The sequence below is a fragment of the Megalops cyprinoides genome, chromosome 20, assembly GCF_013368585.1.
Source record: "Megalops cyprinoides isolate fMegCyp1 chromosome 20, fMegCyp1.pri, whole genome shotgun sequence".
In the NCBI taxonomy this organism is placed as follows: Eukaryota; Metazoa; Chordata; class Actinopteri; order Elopiformes; family Megalopidae; genus Megalops; species Megalops cyprinoides.
The window spans coordinates 3,032,443-3,051,540 of NC_050602.1; the positions used below are offsets into that span (position 1 = coordinate 3,032,443).

Consider the following 19,098-nt stretch of genomic DNA (forward strand, 5'->3'; position numbering starts at 1 on the left):
GTGTGTGTGTCTGTCTGTCTGTCTACATGTAGCTTCCAACATTTGTTTTCCCATCATCCCAGCATTGTAAGGAGCACTTTAAACTATTTGGCTCAGCACATCAATACAGGCTGCCAGGCCAAAACATGATTATCGCACGCCAGGCTTTTCTGTGCCCTCTTCAGAGTGGTGTTTGCAGCTGGGTTTTTCCGGCCACTGACCACATTGCGAGCCTGCCTCTGACCTCAACCTCATCTCCTCCTCCTTGCCTCCACCCTCCTCGCAGAATGGAGGCCTCCTGCCTGGAGCTGGCGCTGGAGGGAGAGAGGCTGTGCAAGGTGGGCGACTTCCGTGCCGGAGTCTCCTTCTTCGAGGCAGCCATCCAGGTCGGGACGGAAGACCTCCAGATCCTGAGCGCCATCTACAGCCAGCTGGGGAATGCCTACTTCCACCTCCACGACTACGACAAAGCCCTGGAGTTCCACCGGCACGACCTGACCCTGACCAGGTACTGCCTGTCATCCAGCTGTAGCATTTTACAGAGCTCTAACACTGGCCACGCTCCCAACCATTAAAAATGCCAGCAATGTGTATTTCTGAATTTTCACACGTTACTTAGATAAGGATATTGGTGATATTTTCAGGACAATTGGAGATCACCTTGGAGAAGCCAAAGCCAGCGGTAACCTCGGCAACACGCTAAAGGTTCTGGGGCGTTTTGACGACGCGGTGGTCTGTTGCCAGAGGCACCTGGACATCACCAGGAACTTCCGTGATAAGGTGAGGCGCTGTCCCATTTTTTACTGACCCATCGATCAGGAATTGGCAATGGCTAGTGGGGTGATGTTATGAAAGCCGTTCACCGCCTGCCTGGTGGGTGGGATTTGGGTAACCCAAGCGTAGGGTCTCAGTGCATCAATGCCGGTCTTATAGCAGGTAGATGGAGGGTTTCTTCGTTGACTTTTGTTGTTGTCTCTTGGCAGGTGGGGGAGGCCAGGGCGCTGTATAATTTCGGGAATGTGTACCACGCCAAGGGCAAGAGCATCTGCTGGAACGGGGCGGACCCGGGGGACTTCCCCGAGGAGGCCATGGCTGCATTGCGCAGGGCGGCCGAGTACTACGAGTGAGTCCTCAGAGCCTGACACACAACCTGAGCCTTGATGACTCGCATCCGAGCCCCACCGGGGCCAGAGAGGAAAAATGGGGTAGGGGTTATCTAGAAGGAAGAGTATTTCAAGAGTGTTTTGGAGGTGAGGAGAGTGTCGGACAGAGTGATGAGTATGAAGCTGGAAATCGAAGGTGTGATGATAAATGTTGTCAGCGTATATGCCCCAAAAGTTGGGTGTGAGATGGAAGATGAAGAATTCTGGTATGAGTTGGATGAAGTGGTAGAGAGTGTACCCAAGGAGGAGAGAGTGGTGATTGCAGCGGACTTCAATGGGCATGTCGGCGAAGGGAACAGAGGTGATGAAGAGGTGATGGGTAGGTATGGTGTCAAGGAGAGGAATGTGGAAGGTCAAATGGTGGTGGATTTTGCAAAAAGGATGAAAATGGCTGTGGTGAATACGTATTTCAAGAAGAGGGATTAACACAGGGTGACGTATAAGAGGTGGAGGTAGGTGCACACAGGTGGACTATATCCTATTCAGAGGGTTCAATCTGGAAGAGATTGGAGACTGCAGGGTGGTGACAGGGGAGAACGTAGCTAGGGAGCATCGGATGGTGGCCTGTAGGATGACTTTGGAGGTCAAGAAGAGGAAGAGAGTGAAGGCAGAGCCAAGAATCAAATGGTGGAAGTTGAAGAAGGGAGACTATTGGGTGGAGTTCAGGGAGGAGTTAAGACAGGCACTGGGTGGTAGTGAAGAGTTGCTGGTTGACTAGACAACTACTGCAGAAGTGGTCAAGGAAACAGCTAGGAAAGTACTTGGTGTGTCATCTGGACAGAGGGAGGAAGACAAGGAGACTTGGTGGAATGAGGAAGTACAGGAAAGTATACGAAGGAAGAGGTTGGCGAAGAAGAAGTGGGATAGTCAGGGAGATGAAGACAGTAGACAGGAGTACAAGGAGATGCGGCGTAAGGCAAAGAGAGCAGTGGCAATGGCTAAGGAAGAGGTGTATGGTGAGTTGTATGAGAGGTTGGGAACTAAGGAAGGAGAAAAGGACTTGTACCGATTGGCTAGACCGAGGGACCAAGCTGGGAAGGATGTGCAGCAGTTTAGGGTGATGAAGAATAAAGATGGAAACATACTGACAAGTGAGGAGAGTGTGTTGAGAAGATGGAAGGAGTACTTTGAGGGGCTGATGAATGAAGAAAATGAGAGGGAGAGAAGGTTGTATGGAGTGGGGATAGTAAATCAGAAAGTGCGGCAGATTAGCAAGGATGAAGTGAGGACAGCTATGAAGAGGATGAAGAATGGAAAGGTGGTTGGTCCAGATGGCATACCAGTGTTTCCCACACATAGACTTTACTTGGGCGGGCCGCCCAGGTATATTAACAGCAGCCAAAGAATATTTGCCGACCTGTTTTACCATTTTTTATTTATATATTTTTCATCCGTCCGAGAGAACAACTTCATCCGCGATTGATTATTTTCTACCGCTCATTGCTGACCTTTCTGAGTGTAACCAATGATTTCACAGTGTGACGTACTGGAACATGGGCTGTGCCACACTGGCGTGAAATATAAATTTAAAGATCCAGTCAAAGTCAAAATGGAGGACTGGAGAAGTTTATACTGTGTGTCAGGCTTTTCAGAGTTGTATGACACCACTTCGAAGTGGTACCACGACCTTGCTAAAAAAACAATGCATGGCGCAAAGTTAGCATCGAGATGGGGCTACCAGGTTTGTAGTTTCGGCTGTAATAATTTATAGTTATTTAGCTACATACCCAGCATACTCAGAAGCTTGCTACGTCCCTGGTTATTAGCTAGCTAGTTGTACTGTCAAAGTGCCAAATCCAAACATGAGTTTATAGTATTAACGTAACAGAGCTACAAAAAACTTGGTAACTAGCTAGTGTCCCTGTAAGCACACATACATCTCCGAGACGTCTATGCGATGTATGCCGGAAGAAGTATTTAAAAGAGCGTTTGCTCATATGAAAGACGTCTCTGAGTCATCAAATTTGAATGTCTACGGGTTAACAACAACTTATGGGTAAAAGTAAAACATCCGAAACATTTTGAACATTAAAGATCCCGAGATGGCAACATTTCGTGAACCCACGTTCTACGGGCTCTTTCCTCCTTTGGCGAACTATCAGAGTAATTGCCAGAACTTTTTTCTGTTGTTTGCTAAAATACATGTTCAGCAAAGTTGTTGAGTTGTGAGTACTTGAGGTTCTGTCTTTGCTTTACTTCTCCCGCTCTCTACTTTTTAAAATAGCGCTTCCATGATTACATATCTAGGACGCTTCTCATCACCAAATTGCTCTCGGACATCTCTTGTCACAAAAAAGCAAAACTAAAACCCAAGGAATATGGTATTTAGGCCGACGTTACATTAAGCGCTGTCCTCTTGCTTTTTTGTTAGTTGATCGCTGTTTGGAAAATTAAGCTACGAAGAATTTTCCTTATAATGGGCGTCAATGGAGAGTTTTGCTTTTTTGATAGGAGACTGTATATGATATGTGAGATGTCAGACAAATTTGGTGATCATTGATCGCTGTTTTGGGACATTAAGCCATATTAAGCTTTTTCCTTACAATAGGTGTTGTTAGTAAAAGTCCGGGATACCAAAAAGTGTTTCGTTACGACAAGAAGCAGATTCGATGTTCGTAGCAAAAGACAGGAAGTTTATTAGCACAGCCGGCCGTGGGAACATCAGCATTGAGCAGAAGTTCAACAGGTATAGAATTCCGTTCATTTTTTATACAGTTAATAGCAGTCACATTTGCATATGAGTTATGATAACCAGCAGGGGTGCTGTTTCTGATTGGTCTTGCGGAGCTGTGCATAGCTAAACAGCTCCCTCTCTAATTGGGTATTTCCTGAGCCCTGTAACCTAATTGGCTCCATAGGGTTCACAAGAGGCGCCGTTTGGCTCCAGTCGGATGTAGCGACATCGCTTTGTATTCAAATACACATCACTTGTCTCCAGCGTTTGTATTCGAATACACATCGCGTGTCTCCAGAACAAACGCTATGCCATTCCACAAAACTGTCTCCTAACAGTGTCAGTGGAGAGGAAAACGCTTAACGTGAGATAACAACCATACTCCTAGGATTTCGGTTTTGATTTTTTGACAGGAAGAAGTGTTTCTGACAAGAGATGTCCGAGATAAATTTGGTGATCATTGATCGCAGTTTTGGAACACTAAGCCACGAGCGTTTTAGAATGTCCTGGCTTTTGTATGCCTTCAGGCTTTGCTTTGTATTTCTTCGGTGTCGAAATCAGGTATATATAAATGTCAGGAAACCCGATTCCTGGCCACATGTCAATGTCCATGGACCACTGGTTCTTTGGTAAGTTGTAAAGATCACTGTCGAGTCCAACTGCCTTTAATTTAGCCAGATAATTGTTTGTTTTACTCCCACTTTCGCAGTTTCCCCTACTAAAGGCAGCTATGTTGCAGGATGTTTTGCCACTCAGCACAACTGAGGGGGCGTACTCCGGCGGGAAAGTGACATCAGTGCATAATCTCTATAGCAGTTTTTCTGACAGGAGATGTGTCGGGATAGTACACACATTGCTTTTTTTTTTTTTTTAATCGGGAATTTAGATAAAAATATACCGATGACCGTTAATCAAAAATTTGCAAATATCGGCCCTGATTCTGGTCGACCCCTAGTGATGATTAGCGAGCAGCAGTATGGTTTCATGCCAGGAAAGAGCACTACAGATGCGATGTTTGCTTTGAGAGTGTTAATGGAGAAGTATAGAGAAGGTCAGAAGGAGTTGCATTGTGTCTTTGTAGACTCAGAGAAAGCATATGACAGGGTGCAGAGAGAGGAAGTGTGGTATTGTATGAGGAAGTCAGGACTGGCGGAGAAGTATGTAAGATTGGTGCAGGATATATATGAGGGCAGTGTGACAGCGGTGAGGTGTGCGGTACGAGTGATGGATGGGTTAAAGGTGGAGGTGGGCTTACATCAAGGATCGGCTCTGAGCCCTTTCTTGTTTACAATGGTGATGGACAGGTTGACGGACGAGATAAGGCAGGAGTCTCCATGGACTATGATGTTCGCAGATGACATTGTGATCTGTAGTGAGAGTAGGGAGCAGGTTGAGGAGTGTCTGGAGAGGTGGAGGTATGCACTGGAGAAAATAGAAATGAAAATCAGTAGAAGCAAGTGCGTGAATGAGAGGGAGGACAGCGAAATGGTGAGGATGCAAGGAGTAGAGGTGGCAAAGGTGGATGAGTTTAAATACTTAAGGTCAACTGTTCAAAGTAACAGGAAGTGCGGAAGAGAGGTGAAGAAGTGAGTGCAGGCAGGGTGGAGTGGGTGGAGAAGAGTATCAGGAGTGATTTGCGACAGAAAGGTACCAGCAAGAGTGAAAGGGAAGGTTTACAAGACAGTAGTGAGACCAGCTATGTTACATGGTTTGGAGACGGTGGCACTGACGAAAAGACAAGAGGAGTAGCTGGAGGCGGCAGAGATGAAGATGCCAGGATTTGCGTCGGGAGTGAAGAGGATGGACAGGATTAGAAATGAGTATATTAGAGGGACAGGCCAGGTTGAACGGTTTGGAGACAAAGGAAGAGGGGCGAGATTGAGGTGGTTTGGACATGTGGAGGAGAGATGCTGGGTATATTGGGAGAAGGATGCTGAGGATGGAGCTGCCGGGCAGGAGGAAAAGGCCAAAGAGGAAGTTTATGGATGTGGTGAGAGACGGAATGCAGGTGGTTGGCGTGACAGAGGAAGATGCAGAGGACAGGGAGAGATGGAAACGGATGATCCGCTGTGGCGACCCCTAAACAGGAGCAGCCGGAAAAAGAGCCAGCCTGTCAAATGTCATTCACAGAGTCATTTAAGTATGGAAGGAATTGACACTGCCAGTATGTTGTTGTAAAGGATTGCCAGTCTTTCTGCAGTTAAGTATTTTGCACATTTGCTGCATGCAAAACCACAGGCTCATTTTTCTTTCCCGTTAATCAAATCGGTTTTCTTGTAATTCATGTTCTCCCGGTAAGGGTTGTTTTTGGTTTGGTCCACTTCCCCTTCTGTGAGTTTAGCATGACAGATATTGTAGAGATCAGAATCAGAATCAGTCTTTATTGGCCAGGTATGGTTTTACACATACAAGGAATTTGACTCCGGTTCCAGTGTCTCTTGTAGTGCGTTCACACAATGAATTAACAGGTGACAACAACAAATACCATGCAACAGTAGTGGAACAACAAACAACAAGAGTAGTGCAGGGCACATATAACGTATGGCATAAGGATGGCATGAATGAGGTATGTATAAAAAAATAAATATGAACAGCTACTGCACAATAAGTTAAAGTGTACAGGAGTGCAAGCTGTGGGTCTGTACAACACTTTGTTTTGGACAGCTATTGCACTGTTATATACAGCTATTGCACAATGAGCGTGAGATAAAGTACCTGAGCACAGGCTATGAGTATGTACAACTATAGTAGTACACCTATTACTCTGTGAGTCATTAATTTAACAGTTCAGGAGTGTGATGGCGTGTGGGATGCAGCAGGAGGTGGATCTAGCAGCTAGCTGTAGTAATGTGCCCGTTTGCCGTAAGCATGCTTGCACACTGGAACAGGTGACCATAAAGTCCTCCAGCTCTGCCTGGACCAGCACCGGATGATGACCCGGTTCCTTTGTTTATTGGTTTTGCAGCAGTGTGGCATAGTGGTGAAGGAACCACATAACCTGGTTTGCAAATAACCAGCTGTTTCAATGGACACTGTGTAGAATGTTAGTGATGTAAGTGGGGCATTTGCTGAGCAAATAAATGATGTTGTGTAATTTACTGTTGCCCCTGTAGGTTTATGGCATCTGCTGTATCTAAGGGGCTCTAGGGTGCCTTTAGTGCAACATCTGCCAAACCAGTCCAATTGGTGACAAAACTCTCCTCAAAGAGATAAAGGAACTCAGCCTCCGGGCCTCTCCGTCTCTGGTGTAGATTTTGTGCCCGATGCTGATTCTCTGATCTGATTTTGCATGCACCTACGAGCTGCAATTCCATTTCTGTCAGGGCAGAAGTATTTTCACCAGAATCATACAAAGTGTCAGGTTTCAGGAAAAGGACTGCCAATGAAAAATGAGCATTCAGCAGCAAAGACAGACAGAAGAACAACTAGATGAGCAAAGAACTCACACTGGACAGAAATGGATGATAAGGAGCATATTGTAGCAAGAAGATGAGTGTTCATTGTATCTACCACTTATTTGTCAGCTACAGAAATGGCCTGGCGTTTCTGAATAACCCTACCTGATCTTTACCACTCCAGCTGTGCAGTTAAAAGGGTTGGGGAACACATTCTTTGCTGCGTTTGTTAAATATTGCCTGAATTATGCTATGGGATGTAGAAATCCATTGCAAATTTTCCATGTCATTCTGATGCCTTTCTCCCGTTCCTGTTTGAAGGGCAAATTTGATTATCGTGAAGGCGCTAGGGGATCGAGCGGCACAGGGCCGCACCTACGGTAACCTTGGCAATACACACTACTTGCTGGGAAACTTCCGGAAAGCTGTGGCGTCTCATGAGCAGGTACGCAATGGAACGGCTCATTTTGAAAGGAGTCTGTTCTTTAACTATTTTCCTCATTATGAAGTTAGAGCCATTTTTCCAGCAGGATCCCTGTTTATTAGGAATGGCTCCATTGCAAACAATTCCTTGTAAATTGAAACCAAATGGTGTAATGAATGACTTGGCTGAGGACTGGCATTAGTAAATTTAGCGGGAATTTGGCACTGAAAAGGTCTTGTTTGGCTCTGGTTTCCAGCGCCTGCTCATTGCCAAGGAGTTTGGTGACAAAGCAGCGGAGAGGAGGGCTTACTGCAACCTGGGGAACGCATACATCTTCCTGGGCGAGTTTGAGGAGGCAGCCGAACACTACAAGTAAGCGGCCGCCTTCAGCTTTGTGCCTTTTCGCTCGGGGGGTCCAGCTGAGAACACAAACCCCCTTTGCCTAGGAGAGCAGCTGAGAGGCCGAGGCCATTCGGCTTGTCAGAACAAAACAGGAAACTGCAAACAGGCGTAACATGGAGTATGCTCACTGGACTTATTTTTTATTACCCTACAATCAAAGATGAGAAAAAGGGTAAAATAAAGTATAGGCGTGTTTTCCCAGTTTCATTCAGTTTATTTTCAGGTGTTCATGTACTTGGTGTTCTGTCTCAAGTTTACAAGTTGTTTGAAACGCAGATAAGTGATTGTAGTTTTTAAAGATCCTAGGAAGCTGCAAATAGGGCAGAGAGGGAATAATTTGTTTGCAGTAGAAAATCCCACTTAGGGTGGTGTTGTGTGTTGTACTCAGTGGTTTGCTAGTTCTCGGCAAGTGTAATCAAGTGCTTGGGGGGGCACTGGGTTCTGACGCGCTGTGCTTCCTTGTCCCGGCTTGGCTTGGCCTGGCCCACAGGAGAACACTACAGCTGGCCCGGCAGCTGCAGGACCGGGCAGTGGAGGCCCAGGCCTGCTACAGCCTGGGGAACACGTACACCCTGCTGCAGGACTATGAGAGGGCCATTGACTACCACCTCAAGCACCTCATCATTGCGCAGGACCTCAACGACAGGTCAGTCTTGCCCCCACCCCCACGCCCTGCACGGCCAGCTGGGAGTCCACCTGGAATCACTGCATTACTAGTCAGTAGTTCCAGCTGGGACAGTGATCTTTTTCCACTGATGACACCACCCAGTTCGCACAACATTACACAGGACAAAAAGTTCCTTCTTTAGATTGAGGGCTCTGTCAGGCTTTTCACACAAATTAAAATATGAGTTTTTTTGAGAAATGACTTAATATATTGCAAGATTATCCATCAGTGTGCAGTGGTACTAATTGTCTGAAGACTATTTTAGGAACATTGAGATATATGGTAAATATTGACCTTCAGGCACTGAACTTCCCTCAGGGTTCAGGACAACAGTATCACTGGCCATCTTCAGACACAGACTGAAGACCTACCTCTTCAGACTGCATCTCTGTTCCCTTTCAGTACCCACTCCATAGCACCTGTTACTTGTACTACTTGTATTATTGCCGTGCATTGTGGTATTGTGATTTGGTGACATTGTGATGTATGGTGGTGTATGCACTTAAAGACTTCCCATAGTTTTCTAGGCTGTCTGGTTCCAGATTATCACCAGTAATCTTGTAGTGATGCTTGAGTGGTGTTGTGCATGCACTTGCTGGTCTGTAAGTGGTGTTAGCCTGGTTTGTCACTGTTGGTCATATAACTTGGATGGATGGATACACTTCAGTTCTGTTGTGCTGGAGTTCACTCTGAATAAGAACTGCTAAATGCATGTGTTCTCCTTGCAGGATTGGGGAGGGGAGGGCTTGCTGGAGTTTAGGGAATGCCTACACCGCCCTGGGGAACCATGATCAGGCCATGCATTTCGCAGAGAAACATCTGGAAATCTCCAAAGAGGTACACAGACTCCCTGCCACAGCACAGGCTCTGCACATGGCCACTCTCTGGTGATATCTGACACAATACATGAAAATCCCTGCAGGCCCCAGTTAGGGAAATCGTGGATCATTTGAATTTTGAACATATTATGGGCCTCAGAGATGAAGAGCTCAAAGCTGATCTTCACTGCAGAGGAAAGCCTGGAGTTTTGGTGCCTTTGGGTTTTTAGGCACCACTTTCCCAAAGTTTTCCAAGACCATGGCACACCTATCAGTGAAATACTAAAGAGTATTTACTGTGTGTTCTAATACGGAAAAAAGGATTATATTTCTGAGATACTTCCACACAGCACATCTTGAATGGGTGTTCACAGTGTATATTTTTCACTTGTGACACACAGGTTGGGAACCAGTGGGTTTTTTTTTATTTTTATTTTTTTTATTTTTGGATACACGTTGTCTTGGTAATAACATTAATACCGTCCCTAGACCGGAGACCGAAGCGGAGAGCTGACAGCCAGGATGAACGTCTCCGACCTTCAGATGGTCCTGGGGCTCAGCTACAGCACCAACAGTTCTGTCCTGTCCGAAAACAAGGAGACAGACTACAGCCTGCATGGTAAGCTCTCCCATATGGTCCTCAACAGAAGCAGCTGCTGGCATGAGCAACACATGAGCAAGAGAAGCTTGTCATGTTTAAACAGCGCATAATTCAAGGTGATCACAAAATGGTCCGGTGAAGGACACAGTGGAGCAAATGTTGCTTTTTTCTTTGCTCACAAGAACAGTGACATCATTTCATTACAAATTCAGTGGGTGGTGGAGCAAGCAGAAAATGTTATGAAGTGATCGAAAAAGTAGAACTTCAGTTTGCCATTGAAGTTTGAATCTGTTTTCAGCCAGGTAGTGTTCTACCTACATTTGAAAATGAATGTTTGAATGGTGGAACAGAAGGAGCATAAACATCATGCTCGGAATAAGAGACTGCTTTCTGAGACATGCAGTTTAGTGTAAGTGGTGACTGTTCCTTTTGCCGACTGGATGCTTTTCCACTTTAGTGGATGTGGTCTGTTTTAAAGCCGTGTTTTGTTTTTTTTTTTTTGTTTGTTTGTTTTACTGGGTCTCATTTCCAGGAGCGAGGCCGAGGGTTGGGAGGCGCCACAGCATGGAGAACCTGGAGCTGATGAAGCTCACCCCGGACAAGATGAATGTGAGTGCAGGTGGAGTGGCCAAAACACATGGCTGACTGGGGAAGTAGCAGCTCTTACTGTAGGCCTGACTTGCACCAAGCCAGAAACTGTAGTAGTTATGGAAGAATGACAGATGCATTTCCCAGGGGAGTAGGATTACCTTTGGAGTGTTCTGGCCACCCGTCCCTGCTCCCATGCGTTCATCCACCTGCCCCTACCTTGCTGGGCTGTCCGTAAAACCGCAGTCTGTCCCAGAGAAAAACAGGGGTGTGTATACTATGTTCTTTACATTGACCTGTGTGTATGGGTGTGTGTGGTTGTGTGTCTTTGAAAGGGACAGAAATGGAGGAGTGACATCCTGACCAAGCCATCCAAACCCGCCCTGTCCAAGACGTCCTCAAAGCTTTCCTTTGTCAGCCGCTTCAGGAGTAAGAAGCACAAGAACAGCGGCTCCACCAAAACCCTGCAGGGCAGCAGCAGCACCCTGGCCGTGCCCCAGGCAGAGGTTCCAGAGCTGCAGAAGGTGGGCTGGCCTGCTGCTGTCCAGGTTCAGCCTCATGCAGTTTGCTCTGCTTATAAGAAACACTGAAAAAAGAATATATTTCTTACAGTGATTAAAAACTGGAACTCAGTCATTTGTATACAAATGCTGTTTAAAAGCTCAGCTTGTAGGAATGTAGCAATCTGCTTGCAAGAGTCTATTCAGGCTCACTTACAACAGGCAATGAAAAAAGATATTAGCATGAGATAAAGGGATGCACTGTATTCAGATTGCAACATCTCATGCATATATTTTGAGAAAGGAGTTTAGCTAGATTCCTGGATGCCAGGTAACATGGCATTTATATATAATTTAATAACAGAATATTAGTAATATGCTGCCTTTCTGAGTTTTAGGACTGATGAAAGAAATGCAGCTGAGACATTGGGCATTCCACAGCCACAGTCTGAGATTCTAAGGTTATGAAGAACATAAGTGTAACAACATGAAAGCAAATGCAAACAGGCGAATCACTACCCCAACAGTGATCAAAACTAATTAATATGGCTTAAGTCTTTCTTTGATTATTTTGTTTAATTTAATAGACTCTGCATCACAGCACAGTGGCTAACAGCAGCACCAGTGACATGCAAGTAATTAACATGCACTGTTACTATTGAACTATTTACTGTTAAATTATGTTGCCTTTATATTATTTAATAAAGGATTCTGAAATATGTCTTGTTCCACATATAAAGAAATTAATGAAGGACATTTCTCAATTAAGGAAAAACATTTAAAACATAACTATCCATTTTAACCCTTCAATAAGGATTCTGCATATAAGAATTGGAGGGTTCCAGGTGAATGTGATTCTTTTAAACAGAGTGCACTGTACACCAGATGTTATTTAATTGCTTAGCTGATGGGTTGTCTGAAGTGACTTGCACAGTTGACATTGTTAATGTATTATCCATTCATTACTGAAACATTTCATGGTAAATTTCTTGCTTGAGTCTAAGGTTGTAGAACCATCAGTACTAACACCATGCTAACTCCAGATGTGCAGGCCAAATAGCTGTAGCGTGTTTTGGTTTAGGTGTTGTTAGAGTGTAGGCTGAGGGTGCTCTGGAGTCACAGTTGGTCATTAGGATCCCCCCCCCAATTATACACACATACACAGAAGGGGGGGGGGGGGGGACTGGTCACATGACCATGCCGAGTGGACGCACTTCAGCTGGCTGTCAGAGTGGTTCAGCTAGTTAAGGTGCTCGTTCCACTCGGGCCAAGTCCTATAGGTCACTCCTGGATTTGAGACTCTGTGATGTAATTCAGCCATCGTAAGAAGGCATAAACATGCACCTCATCTTGCAGAGGTCCAGTCTGGACATGCTGGGGGACGAGGGCTTCTTCGACCTGCTCAGCCGCTTCCAGAGCAACCGCATGGATGACCAGAGGTACTCCATCCAGGACATCACAAGCAGGTTGTCCACCCCTGCCGGCGCCAGCTCTCCGCCCACAGGCATGAGGAAATGTAGGTGTACATTGTACATCCCCTGCACCAACCTGAACACTCCACACCACTCCCAAAGGCAAATGCACAGACGTTTGATCAAGGCGGATTCAGTGCAACCACGTGCTAAAATCAAAGTAATACAACCCGTGACGTAGTGATCATTTTTCAGTTGTTAGCATCTTGTGGTTGGATTATATTACTTGCATAGCAGAAGCCCTTCTGGAGGGATCTTGTGTGGAGGCCTGCATTCATTTACACAGCTGGATATTTACTGAAGCAGTTCAAGTTAGGTATCATGCTGTGCGGTACGATAGCACTGCCTCACCTGGGAACTGAACAGGCAACTTCTGGCTTAAGAGCCCTGCCCTTTATCATTGCTTTCCACTGCCACTGAGTGGATGGCCCCCCTTGATGAGCTGTGGGGAGAGCGGCGCGGTCCCTGACTTAACCCCACCCCTGTCTCCCACTAGCCCGCTCAGACTCGGTGGCGCCCCCTCCAGGCCGCGGCCAGTTACTCAGCCTGGTGGCCAGCTCCCAGAGCCGACGGCTCGACGACCAGCGGGCTGCCACAGGTAGCTTCCCCGGCCTGCGGCTCAGCCAGCAAAACAGCCAGTCTGTCCTCAGCCACCTGATGGCCAACGCTGACAACACTGAGCCCGACGAGGACTTCTTCGACATGCTTGTCAAGTGCCAGGTGAGTGTTCAGCCAGGGGTGGAGTCTTGTACAAGCAGCAGTGAAGTGGGATTGATTCAATGATAACTGACTAATGATGGTTTCATGGTTTCTCATTTTTCTTTTATGTGGTTTTCGTGATGCTATTTTTTTTAATGGCAGTTAACAAATCTTATCAAATATAACATTTATTTTACCAGTATGACCACAGTAATAACAGGCTGCCAAGATACTGTTTTGCTAATGTTATTGTCCTTCGGTAAGCTGCCTAGCTTGGACATAAGCAGAGGGATGGCATCATGTGAGACAATCAACAGAAATAACACACATACTATTTTTTATCTATCGTGTAGCATATTACCTTTGATTTTTTCCACACGTTATTAAGAATGAGATGAAATACCACAAAATCATGAAATCAAAAAACCACAAAATGTGTCATTGCATTTTTACTTGCCTTATTCATTGTGTCCATTACTCTTAAACACTGCTGTGACAAAACATACTTTATAAAACAGTTAGTTCAAATCTATTGGTCCTGTTGGTCAGTTTACATTCCAGTTGTGATGGTATGTACCAAAATAACATGCATGATTTTAATGGCATTTCCCATTAACCATTCCCATGCCCCAGCATGGGCCTCTGACTTCTTTTGCTGTGCTTAGGTGGTCTCAGATTTGAACCCACTGGGAATTTATGCCTGGGTTCCAGTTTTCCTCCACTCATGTGCAAAACATTTGAATACTGTTCGGATATTCCACTAACATTCATGGGCTGGTGGTGCCATGTCTGTGATAAAAATGACAGGTGAAAATGCAGGCCAATTGCCCATACTGGGACACATTTTTAAAAATAAAATTCCTGGCAGATACTGTCAAGCTCAGCCAGATGCAATGGGGAGTATCTGTGAACTGACAGGTCTTTAGGTCTCTCTATAGATGTTGTGTGGGGTTCAAGTCCAGACTTTGGCTTGGCCACTCAAGGACATTCAGAGACCTCTCCCAAAGCCACTCCAGTGTTGTCTTAGCTGTATGCTTTGGGTTGTTGTCATGCTGAAAGGTGAATATTCTTCCCAGTCTGAGGTTGTGTGCACTCTGGAGCAGGTTTTCTTCGAAGACCTCTCTGTATTTGGCTGTATTTATAATTTCCTCAATTCTGACCAGTCTCCCCGTCCCTGCCACTGAGAAGCACCCCCATAGCATGATGCTGCCACCATCATGTTTCACTGTAGGGATAGTATTAGCCAGGTGATGAGCAGTACCTGGCTTTCGTCAGACATAGCTCTTGGAGTTCAGTTCAAAGAGTTCAGTTTTTTTCTGGTCAGATCATAGAATCTTTTTCGTCATGCTCTCTGTCATTTAGCTGTCATACCATTTAGTTAGCAGTGGCATCAGTCTAGACACTCTACCATAAAGGCCTGATTGCTGGAGCACTACTAAGATGGTTGTCCTTCTGGCAGGTTCTCCAGTCTCTGCAGAGAACTTCTGAAGCTCTGTTAGAGTGGCCATTGGGTTCTTCGTCACTTCCCTGATCAAGGCCCTTCTTGCCTAGTTACTGGCTGGATGGCCAGCTCTAGGAAGAGTCCTAGTGGTTCCAGTCTTCTTCCATTTAACAATGATGGGCCCTTCTGTGCTCCTGGGAACATTCAAAGCTTGAGAAATGGTTTTATACCCCTGCCCAGATCTATGCCTCAATACAATTTGATTGCAGAGGTTTACGCAGAGTTCCTTGGACTTCCAGGGAACAGAGCTTATTTGGTGAATATGGTCATACCAAAGCTGGGGATAGGCCTCTCACTGTTCTTTACTGACCATAAAGAGCCGCTTCCATTGGCTGAAACACAAGTAAACCTCATACTTACTTGTGTTCCTGGTTTTCACAGGGCTCCCGGCTGGATGACCAGAGGTGTGCCCCACCGCCACCCACAGCCAAGTGCCCCACTGTTCCAGATGAGGACTTCTTCAGCCTGATCATGCGCTCTCAGGCCAAGAGGATGGATGAGCAGCGGGTCACCCTGCCCTCCGGCCCCAGGCGGTCCAACTCAAACTGAGCCATCCTTGCAAGAGAAGTCACTCATCGTCTGCAGCCAAATAGGAAACATTTCCACGGTTACCATGCACTCCCACAAAATAGGATGTGGTACACTGCACATCAGTACTGGACAGACCTTTTTTTAACCACACAAGGGTACAACCTTCCAGTGAGTTTTATTACTGTACAGTATCCCACAATGTATCCCCAGATACAAAATGCAGTTTTTATTTGTATTTATTAAGTTGTTTTTTTGTAATATAGCAAGCTCTACCTAACTGCCATTTCATTTCACTTTGTGTTGTGGTGTGTGATTTGTACACCAGATTTGCAGCATTAGTTCAACAAAGGTACAGCATTCTCAACTTTATTTTTTTAATTTTGTGTGTGTGTGTTTGTCAGGGAATAGGGTTTGAGCAGGCAGTGGCAGCTTTGTTGAGGAACATGTGAGGGAGGAAATGAAAAAATGGAAAGATTGGGTAAAACAATTTGCTGGTGTACAGTTCCTGGTGCTCTTTTATACTTCCTGTTTTAAACAAGAGTATTGAGGAATAAAGCCTCATTCATTACCAATGAATAACCTTTGTGTTTTAATTTGAGTCTTCCTCATTTCTGTTATTCATATGCTTAGAATGGTGAGGAAAAAATGTTGTTCCACAGCTACTTGTAACCTGCTATCTTCTTATTTACTCATTTGGTTAAAGCTGTCATCCACAGGGATGTACGAATGAAAGATAAATATTGGAGTCATATGAACTACAGTACATGCAAAAAATAACAGAACAATGCTTTTCACACAAAAAACAGGATTTAAGATTGGAATGTCCTTGAACTGTGATTTTGTTAAATAGGTAACTGAACATTACGAAATTTGTTTAGGGGCTAGATTAAATCAGTTCAGTCTGTTAAATGAAGTGAAATTCCTCAATGACCTTTTATACACAGCAGTGCGTGCTCACACAGTGCTGTTCAGTTTGGGAGGATCAGCAGAAATCACAGCTTTAGTAGGTAACAGATTCTTGGGTGCGATCTCAATGGACGTGTAGTACCATCATAACGTCAGCAGAAAAAAGAGTGATGAATGTGCATATGCTTAACGAACGCCTTAGAACGCCTGGTAAGCGAGTTTGGAAGTGCAACACTGGCTCCATGAAACAAGACATACTGGGTAGGTACTGCTTAAAAAAAATATTTCAGCAGCACGGATGAGTCCCCGCAAAAACGCCATATGAAAGGGCAGAAGCATTATGATCTTAAAAAGGAAAACAGGGCAAAGGTATGAGCATTAAGGAGTTTTTAGGTCACGTAATTCGACTGCTGGATCTCCACATTGTAGCAAGGCTAATGTTCATGGCCCATATAGACCAGTTCAGCCTACAGTCTTACCTTATGCTACAGTGCCATGTAAAAGTTTGGGCACCCCTGGTCAAAATTTCTGTTGCTGTGAATAGCTAAGTGAGTAAAAGATGACCAGATTTCCAAAAGATGACACATTTCTTTAATATTTTAAGCAAGATTACTTTTTATTTCCATCTTTTACAGTTTCAAAATAACAAAAAAGGAAAAGGGCCCGAAGCAAAAGTTTGGGCACCCTGCATGGTCAGTACTTAGTAACACCCCCTTTGGCAAGTATCGCATCTTGTAAACATTTTTTGTAGCTTTTGAGTCTTTCAATTCTTGTTTGGGGGATTTTCGCCCATTCTTCCTTGCAAAAGGCTTCTAGTTCTGTGAGATTCTTGGGCTGTCTTGCATGCACTGCTCTTTTGAGGTCTATCCACAGATTTTCGATGATGTTTAGGTCGGGGGACTGTGAGAGCCATGGCAAAACCTTCAGCTTGCACCTCTTGAGGTAGTCCATTGTAGATTTTGAGGTGTGTTTAGGATCATTATCCTGTTGTAGAAGCCTTCCTCTTTTCATCTTCAGTTTTTTTACAGGCGGTGTGATGTTTGCTTCCAGAATTTGCTGGTATTTAATTGAATCCATTCTTCCCTCTACCAGTGAAATGTTCCCCATGCCACTGGCTGCAACACAAGCCCAAAGCATGATCAATCCACCCCCATGCTTAACAGTTAGAGAGGTGTTCTTTTCATGAAATTCTGCACCTTTTTCCTCCAAACATACATTAGTTCACTGCGGCCAAAAAGTTCTATTTTAACTTCATCAGTCCACAGGACTTGTTTCCAAAATGCATCAGGCTTGTTTAGATGTTCCTTTGCAAACTTCTGACACTGAATTTTGTGGTGAGGTCACAGGAAAGGTTTTCTTCTGATGACTCTTCCATGGAGGTCATTTTTGTGCAGGTGTCGCTGCACAGTGGAACAGTGCACAACCACTCCAGAGTCTGCTAAATCTTCCTGAAGGTCTTTTGCAGTCAACGTGGTTTTGATTTGCCTTTCTAGCAATCCTACAAGCAGTTCTCTTTGAAAGTTTTCTTGGTCTTCCAGACCTCAGCTTGACCTCCACCGTTCCTGTTAACTGCCATTTCTTAATTACATTACAAACTTAGGAAACGGCTACCTGAAAACACTTTGCTATCTTCTCATAGCCTTCTCCTGCTTTGTGGGCATCAATTATTTTAATTTTCAGAGTGCTAGGCAGCTGCTTAGAGGAGCCCATGGCTGCTGATTGTTGGGACAAGGTTTGAGGAGTCAGTATTTATAAAGCTATGAAATTTGCATCACCTGGCCTTTGCTAGGGATGATTGTGAACAAGCCATAGCCCTGACAAGGTAATTAAGGTCTGAGACCTTGGTAAAAGTTATCTGAGAGCTCAAATCTCTTGGGGTGCCCAAACATTTGCATGGTGCTCCTTTCCTTTTTTTCCACTCTAAAATTGTACAAAACAAAAATAATACACTAATCTTGCTTAAAATGTTGAAAAGAATGTTTCATCTTTAACTTTATGCCTTTTGGAGATCAGTTCCTCTTCTACTCACTTAACTATTCACAGTAACAGAAATTTTGACCAGGGGTGCCCAAACTTTTGCACGGCACTCTATAGTCACTTTATAGCTAAAACTGGCCATTTGAGAAATATTGTAGTCTATAAACAACAGATACACATCACTTATAAGGATCACTGAAGGAGCTCTTTAAGCAAATGTTCCCAGAAAGATAACTGTCCATTATGTGCGGGGAACGTAAATGCAATTGTTATGGCATTGCTTCTTATTCCGGGATATGATTTTTTTTTCCCGGTTTAGAAGCAATTTGTGCTGGCTAACCTCAAGTCAATGACATGTGAATCGCATAGATTCGTTGAGACAAACCTGGGGATGTCTGCGGTGGATACGTTAGCCCCTCTGAACCAGTTAACGCTCATTTCTATCTGGCCCTTACCTTTAAGAACCTTACTCCCTCTCCTTCCCACTTCAGGGAAGTGCAGATCTTGGTTCAGATTTCCCAACCTAAATTCAGTGTTATGTGGTAAAAATTAAAAATAATCTAAACCGATTCTGTATCTGTGCCCAGTTTCGCCCAACAAACGCTTTCCCTTTCGAGGTGCTAACTGGGTAAGAACAGGTCTGCTCGCCCTTAGATGAAGTTGAAGGTCAGTTACACTAGTGGTGTTCAAAAGGATTCTTTTTAGTGATTCGGTTCCTTTCGTTCAGTACAATAAAATGATTTGAATCTTTGACTCACTGATTCGTTCATTTCCATATCCGGTCAGGCGGCATACACAAAT

The 19,098-nt window shown here is 44.8% G+C and overlaps 1 protein-coding gene across 1 annotated transcript; it reads left to right on the forward strand.

Annotated features, from left to right (window-relative positions):
• Nucleotides 1-222: 222 nt before the first annotated feature.
• LOC118795721 (G-protein-signaling modulator 2-like) lies at nt 223-15,618 on the forward strand. The gene is made up of 13 exons (XM_036554415.1): nt 223-487; nt 624-759; nt 963-1,102; nt 7,533-7,656; nt 7,892-8,007; nt 8,528-8,683; nt 9,433-9,541; nt 10,012-10,141; nt 10,656-10,732; nt 11,047-11,235; nt 12,568-12,727; nt 13,180-13,403; nt 15,265-15,618. Exons 1-13 carry the CDS (start codon nt 267-269, stop codon nt 15,430-15,432), a joined length of 1,950 nt encoding a protein of 649 aa, XP_036410308.1. The 5' UTR covers nt 223-266; the 3' UTR covers nt 15,433-15,618.
• Nucleotides 15,619-19,098: the final 3,480 nt, after the last annotated feature.

Excerpts from the sequence above, each read along its gene's own strand:
- LOC118795721 (XM_036554415.1), top strand. The coding sequence starts at position 267 with ATGGAGGCCTCCTGCCTGGAGCTGGCGCTGGAGGGAGAGAGGCTGTGC. Across the intron at positions 8,008-8,527 it reads GAGGCAGCCGAACACTACAA|GAGAACACTACAGCTGGCCC; the intron begins GTAAGCGGCCGC and ends CCTGGCCCACAG. Across the intron at positions 12,728-13,179 it reads GCCCACAGGCATGAGGAAAT|CCCGCTCAGACTCGGTGGCG; the intron begins GTAGGTGTACAT and ends GTCTCCCACTAG.